The sequence below is a fragment of the Phocoena sinus genome, chromosome 15 (genome assembly GCF_008692025.1).
Source record: "Phocoena sinus isolate mPhoSin1 chromosome 15, mPhoSin1.pri, whole genome shotgun sequence".
NCBI lineage: Eukaryota > Metazoa > Chordata > Mammalia > Artiodactyla > Phocoenidae > Phocoena > Phocoena sinus.
The window spans coordinates 67,983,126-68,001,440 of record NC_045777.1 but is presented as its reverse complement, the minus strand read 5'-3'; the positions used below and the strand labels follow the sequence as shown (position 1 = coordinate 68,001,440).

At 43.5% G+C, this 18,315-nt stretch overlaps 1 protein-coding gene across 3 annotated transcripts in view; it reads right to left on the bottom strand.

The window, feature by feature from the left end:
* Positions 1–18,315, bottom strand: part of PRKCB (protein kinase C beta) — a 312,071-nt gene that overhangs the window by 219,452 nt on the left and 74,304 nt on the right. Inside the window, exon 1 of one of the 3 annotated variants that reach the window (XM_032603894.1) lies at positions 12,067–12,161. The exons of the other annotated variants lie outside the window; for them this stretch is intronic. Within the exon in view, the coding sequence (XP_032459785.1) occupies positions 12,067–12,136 (70 nt within the window). The 5' untranslated portion in view covers positions 12,137–12,161. Of the gene's footprint in view, positions 1–12,066; positions 12,162–18,315 lie in introns of those variants that run through there. 3 annotated transcript variants of the gene reach the window in all.

Sequence of the window (18,315 nt, the reverse complement as noted above, 5' to 3'; positions counted from 1 at the left end):
GAGCCCTGGTCCAGGAAGATCCCACATGCTGTGGAACAACTAAGCCCGTGCGCCACAACTACTGAGCCTGCACTCTACAGCCCGCGAGCCACAACTACTGAGCCCACGTGCCACAGCTACTGGAGCCCACGCGCCTAGAGCCCGTGCTCCACAACAAGAGAAGCCACCGCAATGAGAAGCCCGTGCACCACAACGAAGAGTAGCCCCCACTCGCCGCAACTAGAGACCCCCATGTGCAGCAACGAAGACCCAACGCAGCCAAAAATAATAAATAAATGAAATAAAAAATTTATTTTTAAAATAATAATAAATAAATTAAATTAAACATGCACTTCGGGGCCAGATGACCTGGACTCAAATCCTGGCTCCTGCACTTACCAGCTGTGTGACCTTGGGCAAGTTAGTTCACCTCTTCATGCCTCAGTTTCTTCAGTTGTAAGAAGAGGGTACTAATGCTACATCACTGGGTTACCATGAGACTTCAATCAGATAATGCACGTTAAAGTGTTGTCAACAGTCAAGATTCTTATTTACAAACAACAGAAAGCCACTATAACCAGTTTAGGCGGGAAAGGCATTTAATCTCTGGGAGGCCTAGAGAATCTGACTGGAAGCCACACAGCCTGGAGGAACACCTACACCACAGCACAGAACCCGTCGGTAGAGGAATCACTGCTGCCACCCTAGAGTCTGCACCACAGAATATTCGACATTCACGTGCGATGGATCCTGCTAGAAGCCTTTCCACAGCTGCCTGCATAGTCTGAATACATCTACCAACTCTCTCCAGAATGGATCACCCAGTGTCTGCTCTTTCTCAACACTAGCAGCCAATTCAAAGCCCAGCCAGGATGCAACCAATTGGCATATCACAGGTCACATGTCCGTGCACCAGCTGCAAGAGAGGCTGGGGAGGTGAGTTTCTGAATTCTACATTAAGAGGGCAGAGGTTTCTACGGTAAGGAATTTCCCAACATAAAAAATGATGTTTAAGAGGCCAGAAAGCATGACAAATGTCCGCTATTAGTTCTTGGCACACCACCTGGCACATACATGCTCAATAATTAGTAGCCATCCCCTGGAAATGTATTTGAGGAAATGTGCTTTATGCCCCAAAGCAAGGAGGTTCCTGTGCCCCAGCCTTTCCTTGTCACTTCTCGGTCCATGTGTTATCTTTCCAGAAGGTCTGGATTAAATCCTTACCCTTCCTCCTCCTAAGTCCTAACTCTACTCCTCTAAATGTCTTTGGAGACCCTACCAGAAACCTAGAGCCCAAAAATGGAGTCAAGCTCTCCTATGACCTAGAGGCAGAATGCATCAACCAGCTGGAATCACAGATTCACAGAACTTCAGAAGCCCCGACTGGAAGGTCACTCTGTACTACTGTCTTATTTTGCAAATTTAGAAATTAAATCCTAAAGAAGAGAAGGGATTTGGCAAAGATTGCGCCGCAAAGTCCTGGCAGAAACAAAATTAAGCTCAAGGAAAATGAAAAAGAGGGGAAACCAGTTTCCAGATTCCCCACAGCAAGCTGGTGCTACAGCACGGAAGATGTCCGTGGCAGGGCTGAGCAGAGGGCTGCTCCATAGGAACCAGTCTGGAATGAAAAGGATCCTGCCCTGTGAAGAGCAATCTTGGAGGTCATGAGGAGAGAAAGGAGAGAGTTTTAGCAGCAGGACACCAAAATGCTCTGTCAGGGTGTCCTAGCCCCTGGCTACTCAAAGTGTGATCTGTGAACCACAGCATCAGCATCATCTGTGAGCCCGTCAGAAATGCCGAATCCCAGGTCCCGCCCCAGACCTGCTGAACGAGAATCTGCGTCTTAACTAGATGCCCAGGTGATTCATATGCACGGTAAAGTCTGGCAAATGCTGAGGAGGAATTCAAGAAGAAAAGGTCAGGCTGCTGAGAATCAGCATTTCTGTGAATCTACCATGTGGCAGGCATGATGCTAAGTGCTTTATATGCTTATCGCATTTAATCCTCTTAACAAGCCTTTGAAGTAGACTTTCAGGGTCCCATTTTACATATGGGGAAACTGAGGGTTAGACAGGAGATGTAACTCACCCTTCACCACTATGTCCACCTGGTCACCCACCTCTACGCCGTCTCTGGGTGGCCTCTTAGGTCACCTCTTTAGCAAAGCCATCCCTGAATGGAGCCTCTCTCCAATACTGTCTTGGAAGAATTAGCCAGCCCTGTTAGTCTCTGGTATTCAAAGGTGCCTTAGGAAACGCATTCCTTGACCTTGACCTTGAGCCTTGACGGCCCAGTGAGGTGAGTAGAGAGGACACAGCCCTTAGAATCCACTCCGTTGCTGATTACAATAAAAGATACATTATGTAACCCCTCTGAGCCTCAGTTGCCCCATCTACAAGAGGGGGAGATAAATACTAGGTTCCAGAGTCCACAGTTGTGCTGGGAGAGATCAGAGTGAGCTTTTTACTGTCGTTCGTGTTGCCCCATTCACACTCCCTCCTCTGGGGGTGTGCTAGAACCAGTTCATGCATCTCTTCTCAACTCAGTTTTCAGGCATGTCACATGAAAACGACATGGGGTATTTACACCATGGGAATTGGCCATCAGCAAGTCTTACATACCAGGGTTGTGTTTTTGTTGTTTAACCAGAGAGCCAATTATTGAACATTTATGAGCACACCACTGCTTCCTCCATTCCTCCCTGAGCCCCAGATCAGTAGGAACTGCCAACACTAAGATTCTATGGCTCCTGGTCTGTGACTTCCAGGAAGCCAAGAGGTCACTCAGTAGACTTCTCATTTACTCAGTCAACCGATACTTATTGGACACATATTATGTGCAGGTACAGCCTATCATCCCTCCAGGAGGGCTGGCTGGTGCCCTGCCATCTGTCATCCATCAAATCAGAAGATGGGTTTTCACAGCTGTGACGAGTGGGGGGGGGGGGGAGGAAATTAACAATAAGTCCCAAAAGTGGCAGGGGAAGGATCACACACATCATTTCCGGATCATCCCCCATCAATGGTAAATTACCTCCTGACAACAGGATAACCTTCCCCCAGACTCACCCACACTCACCACACACAGCAGGAATTGAGTGAAATAAAGAAAGACCTAGGCTTTCATGTTCCCACCGCCAGAATCGCCAAGGTGCCCCTGGAGTGCCTGGAAAGTCCAAAAACTTGGATCTCTAGTCACTGAAATGAGGGAGCTGCTGTCCCATACCGCTCAGAACCTGCTCTCTGCCCCTCAATCCTGCCATGTCCCCTCTGCCCCTCATCTCCCTCGATAGCCTCCTCTCTGCCCTGTAGCCCCTTCTCTTTTTGCTCATCAGCACCCCTCCTTGACCCTCAGTCCCCTCCTCTCTCTGTCCTTCATTATCCCCTCTCATTGCTTCTTAGCCTGCAACAACAGGGAACAGGGATGGAGACAAATCAGGCGTTCCCTAAAACGCTGATATAAAGCTAGTCAATTTGAATTAATTTCAGCAAACTGGTTTTTGGAAGGTTGACCTAGAGCTGCACCATGAACTAGACCCCATGAGAGTTTATGAAGAGGTGATGGAGGAAAATTACTCAACTCGCAGAATCCAGTCCATCAAGAACTGTCTCTGACCCCTGAACACTGTCACTCTTTGTAGCCCTCCCTCCAGCCACCCAAGGACAGTTGTCAGCCGGCAAGGGACCTGGCTTGAGTAGGGCATACATATTGGAGTCCACCTGCACCCCTAAGCCCTGCCAAGAAAAAATGTTGGCCAAACAGAACCATCTGAGACCATGGAGACCTTGGCTTCCCCAGGACGACCAGAGTACCCTAACATTTGACTTGGATGACTCAAGCAAGCGTGTGTCATTCCAACTCGCCCACAGCAGGGCGAATAAAAAAATCTAAAGATTTAACTTAAAAAAAGTTTAACAAGTTAATTTTCTAAATTTAAAATGTTTCAGAAAGAAACACAACCTACAGAAGGATAATTTTAAGCTATATTAAAGCTCAGAGATGACATCATGGAATTCTAATTATACAGACTCTGAGGCAATAGAGTCAGGCAACCTTTCCGGATACAGTTAGAAATTTTTCACAACTTGCCGACACTATGCTGGTATCCCATCTTCTGGATACACCAGAAGTCTCTCTTGTAGAGTATTTGGAAAAGTGAAAGTAATGGCACCCTTCTGAGACCACAGGCAAGACTGGGACTCTCCAGTTTCAGTGTTTTCTCCAAATTTTTCTCTTAAGATAAGATTATTTCTACGAGCATATAGGAAGATGGGAGTTGAGACCAGACCAAAACAATCATGAGTTTATAGATCCATATGGAACCAAGCTGTTACCTCTCTGGAAAAGAGTGCCAGCAGTGACCTGGGGCAAAATCTGGGGACCCAATGCCGTCCCCCTGTCATCTCTTTCCCTCCATGTTATAAGGAAACAATGAATTAATTCATTAACAAGATACCAGAACAGCACCTGACATGTAGGATACCCACAATAAATGTTAGGTTTGATGATACTGATGACGAGGATGAAGACACGAAAGATGATATAACCAAGCGGGGGAGGAAGAACCACACTCCTAGCTGCCTGTGGGGTTCATGCCCGTTGCTATTTCATGCAAGCGTTGTGTGGCAGGGTGGAAAAAATTTACATCACTCCATTCAATAACTTTTCCTATAAAAATACATTCCCTGTTTCTGAGATGTCTTAGGCAGCTCAGAAAGCTTTACATTTTTAAAGGCACATAGTCGTCTGTATATTACATGAGCTATTAATCTACGGGATTTATGTGTATGTAACACAGTTAAATAAAACACATTCACACATGTGTAGCCTTCACAGCAACGTCCTAAAGTAGACGATACCATTTTCTCATTTTACAATCCAGAACACTCTAAAGCTTCAGAGTGGTTTAATGGAGTTTCCCAAGCGACAAAGCTGGTAGATTGTAGAGTAAGGACTTGAAAGGCCAACACTCGAGACAACTGAGTCCATGATCTTTCCCCATCACCATAACCTCTCCAGTTTCTGCTGTTCCTCTTTGCCTGACTTTATCTCTACATTCCTATCCTCAGAATTGCCCTGAGTGCTCCAGGGGAAACAAGAGGATGGAAGAGGTAGTCACTGCCCCCAAGAAATGATAATTGTGAATAATTTCTTTTTCTCCTTTCCTGAAATGAGAGCAAAGTTCAGAAACAGGAAGCAGTTACACCAGACAAGGAGAGGTTAAGATGCCTCAAACTCTCGAATCCATGCTTAGTTTCCAAAAAGGAGTTTAAGGCCAGGCTTCCTGGTGTTTTTAAAGGGCCAAGGGTATTAGCCAATCCAAGGAAGGCAGCAGAAAGGGAATTAACTTATAATGAGCAGTTGTTGAGGTGCCACCTCTTACCAAAAAAAACAAAAAATCATAGTTAATGCTACTGTACCCTAGGAGAGAGGTTTGATTATCTTCATACACAGGCAATGCAGCGGACACAAGGCAGAGGTGGCTCTGCCAATCCATGGGTTAACATTCAAGTTTGCCACATGTCCTTCTGTTATAGAGGGTTACAGCACTCTTCTCTGACCTTCTGCCAAGTGTGCAGATGTGGAAAAGGAGCTGGTGGGCAGGGTGGTGGCACTGGAGATCAGAAGGGATTATTTTTCCATTATGTCATTCATCCAACGATTTAGAAAGTCATTGATTTTGGTTGATATGTTTTGTAACTAGCCCCTTACCTGTAACTCTCTTATTAGTACTAATAGTTTTTCAAGTGATTCCTTTAGAGTTTCTAAAATAAATACTAACGTAACCTGTGAAAAATGTTAATTTGGCATTCTTTTTTCCGGTATATAATTACTACTTATATCTGTTTCTTGTTTCATTGACTAGAACATCCAAAATGACAAATAACAGAGTTGATCCTTCAACCACCCTTCATTTATTCTTGACTTTAATGGGAATGCCTCAAATAACACGAAATTAAGCACATTTTTGGCTATTGGCTGGCCATAGACAGTCTGTATCATGCTGAGAAAGTACATTTTTATTCTTAGTTCTTTCTCCAAGAGTTTTTACCCAAAATTAATAATGAAATTTTAACAAGTTCTTTTTTGGCATCTATAAAGATGATCACACTTTTTCCTCTGAGATCCTGATGGGATTTATTAATAGACTTCCTAATAATAAACCATAATGTACTTCTAGAATGAACCTTCCTTAATCATGATGCAGTGTTCTTTTAATATTCAAAAAATTCAACTTGTCCAGGTTTAATTCAGGATTTCCTGTGTTTATAAGTGAGATTATACTATGCTTTATCTTTTGTGTTATCTTCGTCAGGTTTTTGTGTCTGTATAATGCTAGGTGAGAGGAAAGAACCGAGATAGTTTTCTGTTTTTCTGTGGTTTAGAGAAAATTTTTTGAAAACCAAAAGGATCACTTCTCCTGGTGTTTTTGCTAACGGATTTGAAAACTTTCATCATTTCCTTCCTTGCTCTTGGTCTAGACCAGGTGCCAGTAAACTATAGCTTGCAGGTCTGCCGTGTGTTTTTATAAATAAAGTTTTATTGGAATACAGTCATGTCCACTTTTTTACAAATTGTCTACGGCTGCTTTCATGCTACAATGGCAGATTTGAGTTGTTGCTACAGAATGCCTCACAAACCTAAAATATTTACTATCTGTCCCTTTAAGAAAAACTTTTCCAACCCCTAGTCTAGACAGGCTGTCTTTTATGGTAGATAATTAGGGCATTTCTGTTTTCTTAGATTTTCAGATTTAATACCAAAAATTAACAACAGCTAACCATCTGAATTCTACAAAGTACCTAGCAATGGGTTGAGCTATTTACATGTATTGGGTTGGCCAAAAAGTTCGTTCGGGTTTTCCGACAGATGTTACGGAAAACCCGAACGAACTTCCAACCCAGTATTATTTCACTGAATCCACACAAACACTGCATTATTGTCCCCATTTTACAGTGGAAGAGATTGATCTTAGAGAGAGTAAATAGCTTGCCCAAGATCAGAAGGTTGTAGTAGAAAAGCTATGACATAAATCCATGTATACCTGTGCTGGACACCATTATAGTATTATGTCACAATTTTTTCTATCCCTGTATTCATGTCCTTTTTCATTCCCATTTGCAATACTGTGGATATATATATACTCATTATATGTATTATATATTCATTATATATATTCATTTTATATATATGATTCGTTAAAAGTAGATCTATTTTATTGGCTTTTGTTTGTTTTGCTTTGTCCTGTTTTCCAGGGCTAATTCTTCGAGTTATCAACACAATGCTTCTTATACATTTTAATGCTCTATTTCAACAGAATATAAATTTTATACATTCCAATGCTACAGTCTAATTCTGTGCATTCTTACTCCTGTTTTCCTTAGGTTTCTCTTGTGGAGTTTTTCTCCCTTACCTCTTGAGTGGAATGCTTAATTTATGGTTTGTTAGTATTTTAAAAAGCATTTATGACTATGAATTTGGGATATTGATTTTACACTATCTATAGTTTATAAACTATACTAAATAGCCTAAATTTTTAACTGAATTTTTTATTTTGAGACAATTGTATGTTTCCATGAAGTTATAAAAAATAATAGAGAGATCCCATACAACCTTTACACATTTTCTCCCAAAGGTAACATCTTGCAAAACTATAATATGACTATACCACAACCAGGATATTGACATTCGTATAGTGAAGATACAGAACACTTCACAAGGATGCTTCATGTTGTCCTTTTATAGTCACACCCACCTCTCTCTGCTCCCACCCTCTCCTCACTCCTGGAAATCACTAATCTGTTTTCCATTTCTATATTTCTATAATTTTGACATTTCAAGAATGTTATATAATTGCAAGCATACAGTATAGTATTGAGCTTTTTTAACTTGGCATAATTCTCTGGTGATTCATCAGGTCGTTGAGCGTATCAGCAGCTTGTTCCTTTTTACTGCTGACTAATGGTGTGGACATACGACAGTTTGTTTAGCCATTTACTTATTGAAGGACACTTGGCTTGTTTCCAGCTTTTGGCTATTATGAACGAAGATGCTATAAACACTTGCACAGAGGTTTTTGTGTGAGCATAAATTTTCATTTCTTGGGGATAAATAAATTAGAGTTGAACTCCTGGGTCATATCACAGTTGCATGTCTCATTTTCTTAAGAAACTGCTGAACTATTTTCCAGAGTGGCTCTCCCATTTTACATTCCCACCAAAAATATAAGAGTGATGTAGACGCGGCATACCCTCATTAGCATTTGGTGTTGTCGTTATTTTTTTATTTTAGCCATTCTGATAAGTGTGCAGTAGTATCTCATTGTGGGTTGTGTGTGTGTGTGTGTGTGTGTGTGTGTGTGTGTGTGTGAGAGAGAGAGAGAGAGAGAGAGAGAGAGACTGAATATCTTTTTATGTGTTTATTGACCATCTGTATCTCCTATTCAGTGAAATGTCTGTTTATATCTTTCGCCCATTTTCTAATTAGGTTGTTTAGTTGAGTTTGGAGGGTTCTTTATACATTCCAGATAATAGTACTTTGCAGATAAGTGGTTTGCAAATATTTGGTCCCACTCTGTAGTCTGTCTTTTCATCCTCTTAACAGGATCTTTCACAAAGCAACGGTTTTAAATTTCGATGAGGTTCAACTTACCAATTTTTCTGTTTACAGTTCACGCTTCTGGTATCAAGTCTAAGAACTCTTTGCCTGGCCCCAGATTCCAAAGATTTTCTGCTATGTTTTCTTCTACAAGTTTTACAGTTTTATGTTTTATGAGTAAGTCCATGATCTACTTTGAGCTAATTTGTGTAGGAGGTGTGAGACGTATAGGCCAAAAGGTTCATTTCTTTGCCCATTGGTGTACAGCTGCGCCAACACTACTTATTGAAAATCTATTTCCTACACGGAACTGTTTTTGTGCCTTTGTCAAAAATCAACTGTGTGCACTTGTGTGGGTCTATTTCTGGGTTCTCTATTCTGTTCCTGCAATCCATGTGTCTATCCTTCCACCAGTACCACGAAGTCTTGATTACTGTAGCTATATAAGACTGATTCTTCCCATTTTATTCTTCTTTTTCAAAACTGATTTAGCTACTCTAGCTCCTTTGCCTTTTCATATAAATTCTACAATAATCTTGTTTATATCCACAAAATAATTTTGTTGGGATTTTGATAGGAATTGCATCAAATCTGTATATAAATTTAGGGAGAACTGACGTTTTTATTGTTTTGAGTCTTTCATGTTCTTTGCTACTATATAAAAATACAATTGATTTTTTGGTATGTTTATCCTGTACCCTGCAACCTTGCCAAACTCATTTATTAGTTGTAGTAGGGTTTTCTGGTGTTGCTGTTTCGTAGATTCCTTGGGATTTTCTGCACGGTCATGTCATCTACAAATAAGGACTGTTGTATTTCTTCCTTTCTTATATGTATGCCTTTTCTTGCCTTATTACACTGCTTAGAACTGACTAGAACATCCAGCACCATGTTGCATATGTCCCAGGGATGTTAAGGAAAGTGGTTTTTTTTAAGTCCTTGAGTTTTATAACTGTTTTTCTTAACTTCTAGTTTTACTTCATTTCGATCAGAGAAAGTTGATGTCATACTTTCTGATTAAGTCTTCCATATAAAAGACAGTAAATTAAGTAAATTTTCCTTATCCTCACTCCCCTGCTGTCTACTTTGCAGTCTTCATTAACATAAACTAGGATTTTAGACTCAATCTTCATAAAAGATTATGAAGTTATTTTTATATCATATTGCCTTTCATTCACAAATATTTTTGACATCTAACATCTATTTTATTTTAAGACTTTACTTTTTAGAGCAGTTTAACGTTCATAGCAAAATTGAGGGGATGGTACAGAGATTTCCCATATCCTCCCATACATGCATGGCATCTCTTATCATCAACATCCCCCCACCAGAGTGGTACATTTGTTACAACTGATAAACCTTCTGCAATCTATTTTAATGTGAGACTTAAAGTGATTATTTGGACTCAATATTATGTTTACTTACTTGAAGGATTCATCCCAGTTCCTCTATACTGTAACTCCACCCTTAAGTTCTCAGTATTAGACCTTCTTTCAATCAGATAGAGGACATCTTCAAATAACTCTTTCATTGGTGGTATATTTCCAGTCGTTTTTTTTTAATTACTTTATTTATTTATTTTTATTTTTGCCTGCCTTGGGTCCTTGTTGCTACATGCAAGCTTTCTCTAGTTGTGGTGAGCGGGGTCTACTCTTCGTTGCCATGCATGGGTTTCTCATTGCGGTGGCTTCTCTTGTTGCAGAGCACGGGCTCTAGGAGTGAGAGCTTCAGTGGTTGTGGCTTGCAGGCTCAGTAGTTATGGCTCGTGGGCTCTAGAGCACAGGCTCAGTAGTTGTGGCTCACGGGCTTAGTTGCTCCACGGCATGTGGGATCTTCCTGCACCAGGGATCGAACCCGTGTACCTTACGCTGGCAGGCAGATTCTTAACCACTGTGCCACCAGCGAAGTCCCTCCAGAGTCTTTTTATATCTGAAAACTGGCTTTCCATTGCAGTCACACGTTAATGACAGCTTGACTGAGATTCAAATATGTAGATGATAACATTCCCCCTCAAAATTCTGTAGACATAGCTGCATAGTCTTAAATTCTGTGTTACTCACTGCAAATATACATCCAGGCCCTGTATTCGCCAAAAAATAGTTTGTGTCGATTATCTTTGGTCCTGCTCTCTGCCCACTTTGGTGATGGCTGAATCCCCTTCTCAAGCCAAACTGGAGGGCAGGCTAATGTACACAGCACCAGGTTTTTAGCAAGCACTCATCCACTGCAGCTCTGTTGTCCTGAAACAGACTCTTCTCCCTCCTCTGCTACTTGGTTCTCTGATCCCAGGATGCACTCACACCACAGTTCCTTTGGTCTCTCTTATGAACCTTAACCAATGCAAGCCTCACCACTCAAGGTTCAGTTTGCCACCAACAGTTCCCTACACACACCAGTGCACAAGTAAACTGCCTCCTTCACCTTCTTGACTTCTCTGAATGAATGTAGGAAGATTAGGGGTTGTAAGGAGCCTCTGGTTATTTCAACAAGTGATTCTTGAGCAGAAGAGGGACTTTTTACTTGGGTCTCTTAGTCTAGGAATAGGACAGTGGAAGAGAGACAAAGGGTTTTTCTACTGCTTCCAGTTGGTCTTAGTTTCTGGAGGTGATGCCTGGAATGAGTGGACCCAATTCAGCCCCATGTGTCTTACCATTAATGGAGATTTCACAGAGATTCCAACAACTCGTTGTTTATTTTTAAGTTGTCAGTAGTGTTTCCCCTATTCTACGTTATCTTAGTCATGCAAGGGCAAAGAGGGGCTGATAGTCAAATGTTACTTTCAGCCTATTCCACGGCCAAGTCTTTACTTGGAATTACAGAGCTTTCAATGCTCATGGCAGTTACAGATCCTGTCCGGGATGAACCAGAGTGGCCTGACTGTGTAATCACATGAGAGGGCTTCCTCCCAGGGCACTGCTCCACAACAAATTCCCTAGAACAGTGGTTCGCAAAGTCTAGTGTACAGAAGCATCACCCGGGGAGCCTATTAAAACTTGATCAGGCTCCACCCAAAAGTCCTAGTGGAGTCTTGGGTCTGCATTCTTAACAAATGCTAGGGGATGCATGCCAATGGTCCAAGAACAGGTCTTGGAGAACTGAAGCACCAGAAGCATCTCCTCTAAAACCACCAGATGGGAAATTTTCAGCTGTCCCTTCTTTTGTTTTGTTTTGTTTTTTCGCATTTTTAGCAACAAAGTTTTGTTTTATTTTGTTTTTTTGCCTTGCTGGACTTTTTTTTTTAACATCTTTATTGGAGTATAATTGCTTTACAGTGGTGTGTTAGTTTCTGCTTTAAAATAAGGTGAATCAGCTACACATATACATATATCCCCATATCTCCTCCCTCTTGCGTCTCCCTTCATCCTCCCTACCCAACCCCTCTAGGTGGTCACAAAGCACCAAGCTGATCTCCCTGTGCTATGCATCACCTGCCCCTTCTGATATTTCTTCAGAGACAATGGAAAGAAGCAAATATAACTCTTCACCTACTACAGTTCTGAAGCAGAGCGGCCTGGCACAGCAACACTGGATAACGTGATACCTTCTCAACATTCTTCATTGCTAGTTCGACTCCAGCAACTGCCCTTTCACCAATACATAGAGGAGTTCTACTGATGAATTTCTACACATCTGAAATGGTACATTTACCACATTATTCTTAATGGCATCGTTTGTAATAGCCCCAAATTGGAAATAACCTGAAGTCCACCACCACAGGGCTGGTTAAATAAATTATGAATCATCCATACAATGGAAAGCCTGGTATCTAATTTTTTTAAGTTTAAGGAACCTCTCTTTGTACTGATATAGAAAGTTCTCCAAGATGCAAGGTTGGGGAGGTAGGCGGGACTAATTCAAACATGTAAAGACTTGGCATGGCATGAGCCCCTGCCAATCAGTGAGGATACCCAACCAATCAGAACAAAGGCCAGCCATTCCAGCATACTGGAGCATACTAACCAAATATTATAGAAAGAGCAAAGTGGAGGATATGGGTTGTAGTATGCCATCTTTTCCTGTGAACACAAGGGAGCAGAAGAGAAAACTTCTGGAAGGATACCCAAAGAAGGGGTGGATGGAGGACAGACATGAATGAGAGACTTTAAAACTGTACACTCTCTTGTATGTTTTGAACCATGTAAATATATTATCCAAAAATTACATTTTAAAAAAGCCTATTTTTTAACTTAAGAGATTTTTGATGTGGAGAAGGGATATGGGTGCCCAAGGCTGATGTGATATAAGTTTCATTTTATATTCCTTTTGGGTTCCTGTGGTTTGCTATTTCTCCACTGTGCCCATTAGTAAGCAGTTTGCTACAGTCGTGAAGGTGGGGTGAGCCTGCCTTGTCTATACTGGTAAGTGGCTATGGTCCAATCAGTGATGCTCAAAAGATTGACTGCATCAGGCTTTATAAAAAGTACAGATCATCTTGCCCAGTGGCTCTCAAACCTGGCTGCCCCTTTTAGTCACCTGGGGAACCTTCAGTAAAGGCTACTGCTCCAAGCCCACCCCCAGATATTCTGAATTAATAGGTTCGAGGAGGGCCAGGGCACTGGGAGTTTTAAAAGCTCCCCAGGTAAACCTAACACACAACCACAGTGACAGCCTCCTGACTGGGCAGATCTGAGGTGAGGTTCCAAATCTGTATGTACGAACACGTCCTCCAGGTGACCGGTGTTCAGCCAGGTTTGTGACCAGCGGTTCCAGATGTTCCTGCTGCCCAAAACAACATCCTCTTACCCAGCCATCACTGCACTCACGCAAGGACTCAAGCATTAGCAAAGGCCAGGTTCAGAAAAGAAGAGCCCACTTTGCTCAAGAAGAACTCTGTTTTCTAAATGAAATCACATTCGGTTATTCCTGAGTGTGTGGTTCACATTCCTATCACCCTGGGTTTCTTCCCCCTTCTCTTTCCTCCCGAAGGACTTACAACCCCAAGGACCTCAATCAGAAATCACTGGACATGCTAGCAGTGCTGGCATCCCAGCCTCAAGGACCCCCATCACCCCCACTCCAGTAACAGCCAGGCCGAGAGGGGGTAGGCACACATACAAACACGTTCCATTCTAACCTGAAGTGGACAAGAGTCCAAGATGGGTAAAAATTTTATAAACAGAAAATATTTTATGGAATTGATTTTTGTAACGAAAGCCAGTGCACCTACTTGACCAAGCACAATTCCTAAGAATCAAAAATTAAGGGCTTCCCTGGTGGCGCAGTGGTTGGGAGTCCGCCTGCTGATGCAGGGGACACGGGTTCGTGCCCCGGTCCGGGAAGATCCCACCTGCCGCGGAGCGGCTGGGCCCGTGAGCCATGGCCGCTGAGCCTGCACGTCCGGAACCCATGCTCCGCAACAGGAGAGGCCACAACAGTGAGAGGCCCGTGCGCCGCAAAAAAAAAAAAAAATTAAAGACTATCTTCCCCTTAAAATTACTATGAAAATAGTAATTACTCCCTGAAGGAAGCACTCCTGAGGCAATCCCACACCATTTTTCTGCAGACATACCCTGGCGCTTTCCAGCCAACAGAGCCAGACCTAAAGCTGATGGTGCTTGAATGTCTTTGAGGAAGCCACAGGGAGTGAAATAAGGGGAAGTGGGAGTTTTTAATGGCCTAAAAACAGAAGAAACACTTTTTCCCCAACATCTAAAAATCAACATTTCTCTTAAAATTCCAGACATCCTGCAAGACAAGGTGTCCCTAGAGAGGCTGCAGCAGAATCTCCTTCACACCCTGCTATGACCACCTAATCTCATTTCTCTAAATGTGACTTAATTGGAGAAAGAAAAACATTTATACCAAAATGACAGCAGACAGAATCAAGCAAGGTCAGGAAGGAAATCCTCCATTGTTCAAAGGGAAAGTTTCATAAAAAGGAAGTCAGAGAGAGAGGCGGACAGATGAATGGATGGACAGATGTTGGATGCCTGCGTGCATGCATGCATGATGTGTGGATGGGTTGATGGACAGATATCGGTTCACACAACTCTCAAAGTCAGGGCTTTACAAACCAGCCTTTAATACCAGACCTAAAGGTCTTCATGTGTGAAAGCATTAATTTTCTGCTTAAAAAGATGATTGTACATGCTCTTTCACCTTGTTTTCCTCCCAGATCTCCAAATCATGAAGCGTAACTGTATCAGTTAAGATGTTCTGGGCCTCAACTAACATAACAGCCAAGTAAATGCTGCTTAAACAAAAGGGGCTTATCAAAAAATATCACACACAGGGCTTCCCTGGTGGCACAGTGGTTAAGAATCCGCCTGCCGGGCTTCCCTGGTGGTGCACTGGTTGAGAGCCCACCTGCCGATGCAGGGGACACGGGTTCAAGCCCTGGTCCGGGAAGATCCCACATGCTACGGAGCAACTAAGCCCGTGCGCCACAACTACTGAGCCTGCGCTCTAGAGCCCGTGAGCCACAACTACAGAGCCCACATGCCACAAATACTGAAGCCCGCACACCTAGAGCCCATGCTCTGCAACAAGAGAAGCCACGGCAATGAGAAACCCACACGCAGCAACGAAGAGTAGCCCCCTGCTCGCTGCAACTAGAGAACGCCCGCGCGCAGCAACGAAGACCCAACGCAGCCAAAAATAAATAAATAAATAAATTTTAAAAAAGTATATCACATACAGAAAACACTTGAAGCAGGAGGTTTCTGGGGCTATGAGTGGTTCAAGGCTCTCAGCACTGCAATTCTAGGGATCCATTTATAGTCACAAGGTGGTCGCCATGGCTCCAACCATTGTTTTCATATTTGACAACCTCCAAGGCAGGAAGAAGGGCTGAGACAAAAAAGAGTTCTTTTCTCTTTTACACTGGCCAGAACTGGGTCCCATGCCCACCTCTAGACCAGTCACTGAGAGCGGAAATAGAACTATCTCGCATCACTCATACTTTGTCCCTTGGGCACATTTTCACTAAACAAAACCAGGAACGATTGGGGAATGGCTGTTGAATGGACCAACATGATCTGCTATAGCATCTGTTCCCACTTTTCAATCCCCAGATACCTACAAGACCCCCTCCGATCAGAAATGCACTCTAATAATCCCCACAATGTGCCCTCCGGAGAGATTCCAATAACCCCATTCCCTTTATGGACAAGTTTTCCACCTTCATCTTGTCAGCCTCTTCCTCCGGGCACTTAGGGTTCCAAGTGTCAGAATCCCACTAAAACTAGTTCACGCAAAGAAAGAAGTTTTGTTATAAGGAGACAAAGTAACTCACAGAAACCAGGGGCAGCGATGGTAGTCTGGCTTCAACGCAGGATGGTCAAGAAGCAAGGCAGCCACTTCCAATCTCTCTGTCCACACAACCTCTGAGCCTGCTCTAGAAGCAGTGAGGCTTTGTTTGCTTTTCGGTACACATCGCACAGTCCCTGACACCACACAGCCTTCCAGTCTGGCGTTGACAGAGGCTAGCTGGTGTCTCTCAATGCAAAGTCCAAGTCCCAGAGAAAGAATCAGGTGAAGCCATACCTGGTCCATCAGCAATGGGCAGGAATCCCAGTCACGTGGTTCAAAGGCAGATGCCAGGGGCCACCCCTTGGGGCCTGTTTGCCAAAAAGTAGGGAATGCACAGACCTCAAAGGCACCCTAAAGGGGTCTGTATGAGCTCACTTTGCAGGAAATTCACCCTTCTCCTGGGACATCAGCCTCTAAGACCCAGAAGGCCAGAAGGATGGGAAGGAAAAAACAGCAGTCATCCCAGTACGACCACCTGACCCTCCCATCTCTCAGGAGCACAGCTGGTGGGCACAGCTGGAGAGGAGAGAGGAAGCCATACAAATGCTCACCACACTTCGCCCGGCAGCCACCCTCTGTCTTCCCTCCTCCCTGCTCTGTCTCACGTTGGCTCCCACCCAAGGCCCTGCTCACACTCTCACACCCACCTAACTACATTCACCCTCACGTTCAACGCTCCACTCTGGGCCCCTTTCTGCCAAAATGCTTTCCCACACAGGGGTCCCTGTCTTCCAGCTCACTCTCCACGCACATGTCTACCTCAGAAGTGAGCTCGGTCTATTTTAAACTCCTATAGCTGTCTGCCATCTGTCTCGTCTGGGGGCCTCGTGGTCTACTGAAAGAACAGAACTGAATTTGGAAACATGGAAACTGAAGTCTGGTTCCGGTCCCACCATTAGCTCCAGGACCTCGGGACAATCATGGCCCCCTTCCCATAGCTGATAAAAAAAACTCTCCCTTGGTTAGTTCCTGGGGCTGTGGGGAGTTATCAGAGGAATGAAAGATTAAACGCTTGGACAGTGAGGTGAGAGTGGACAGAAAGGTCTTTGAGGGCGTCTTCACCGACCCCCAGCCATGGCAGGCACTGTTCAGGAATTACTGGCTTCCTTTACTTCTCTGACCAGACACTCCCAGTGTTCTGGGGGACCAGCCAATGCCAGACTGGGAATCCTCAAGTCCATCCTGGCGCACTGATGCTTGGAAATGGTTACCATGGCAATCAGCTCTGCCACTTGCTTCGTGAGTGATCCTGAGCGAGTCATCAACCTCCGGGAGCTTCAGATTCCTTCAAACATGACCACACATCTGTTCAGTCACAAGGTACGACCACAATATTGTCAAGGTGTGTCTCTAACATTGACCCCGTAATAGAACTGACCACACAATGTTGTTGCATGCATTAAGTGGACGCAGGGCTTAATGCTTGCAATTAATAATAACATTAATAACAATAATAATATAAAATGCCGTCTATGTTTCGGGTCCCGCACTAAGAGCTTTGTATGTATTAATTCATAACAGTGCTATGAAGCCCATAATAAGTACCAAATGCTCTTTGTCTGGAGACATAACAACCACTATGAGTTAGAAGGAAGAAATCTAGAAAGACAGACACTGAAAACCACATTTAACTTCTTTCTTAGAATCTGCAGACAAGTCATTTAAATGTTCTTCAAAAGAGCAACTCCATAAACTCAGGTGGGAAAAAAAACATCCACCTCGAGCACCTGCCCATCCACACCAAGTGAGGCTGCCTCGCGGGCCCATCATTATCCCTCCCCACACGCTTCCTGCCATCTTTCCTCAAGCTGTTCTCCTCCCCCAGATGCAAGCTTCCCACATCCAGAAGACACCAGCTGGCAGGGAGACAGCTGCCTTTCCGCGGAAGCAGAGTTACTAGGAGGTCTGGTAGTCACATGAAATCTCTACAAATCCCATACCAACCACAGCAGATGGCAGATAGAAGCATTACAGATGCAAAACATTACAGAAGGTTTTTAGGGGGTTGCATGTGGGGAGTCACATTTCACAAGACACTGTCTCCTACCCCCTCACCAGTCCCCCTGCTCACTGTCTCCCTCCCCATGGGCTCAGGAACCCCCAAAACCTTCCCCGTCTATTCTGCAGAAAGGTCAACCTCTCCTCTCTGAAACCCAGGCACCAGAAGAAAGGGAATTTCACCTTCTCCCGAAGGCTTTATCGAAGTATTTTCCCACATAAAATAAGATCCCTTCCAAAACAAAACTGGCGTAATTGATCTTTTATCCAAGGCATATTTGTTGAGCATCTATTATATGCCAGACACAATCCTAGGCCCTGAAGCTACCAAAGTATATAAGTTAAGAGGACAGCCTCCGTGCTTTTGTGGGTATGATCATGTATAAAGTGTTATTACGGTAACACGTGTTGAGGGACTGCTGTATCCCAGACACTGCCGACTGCTTTCTATACGTTAGTTTACTTCATTCCTCACAACCTCCTCTGAGG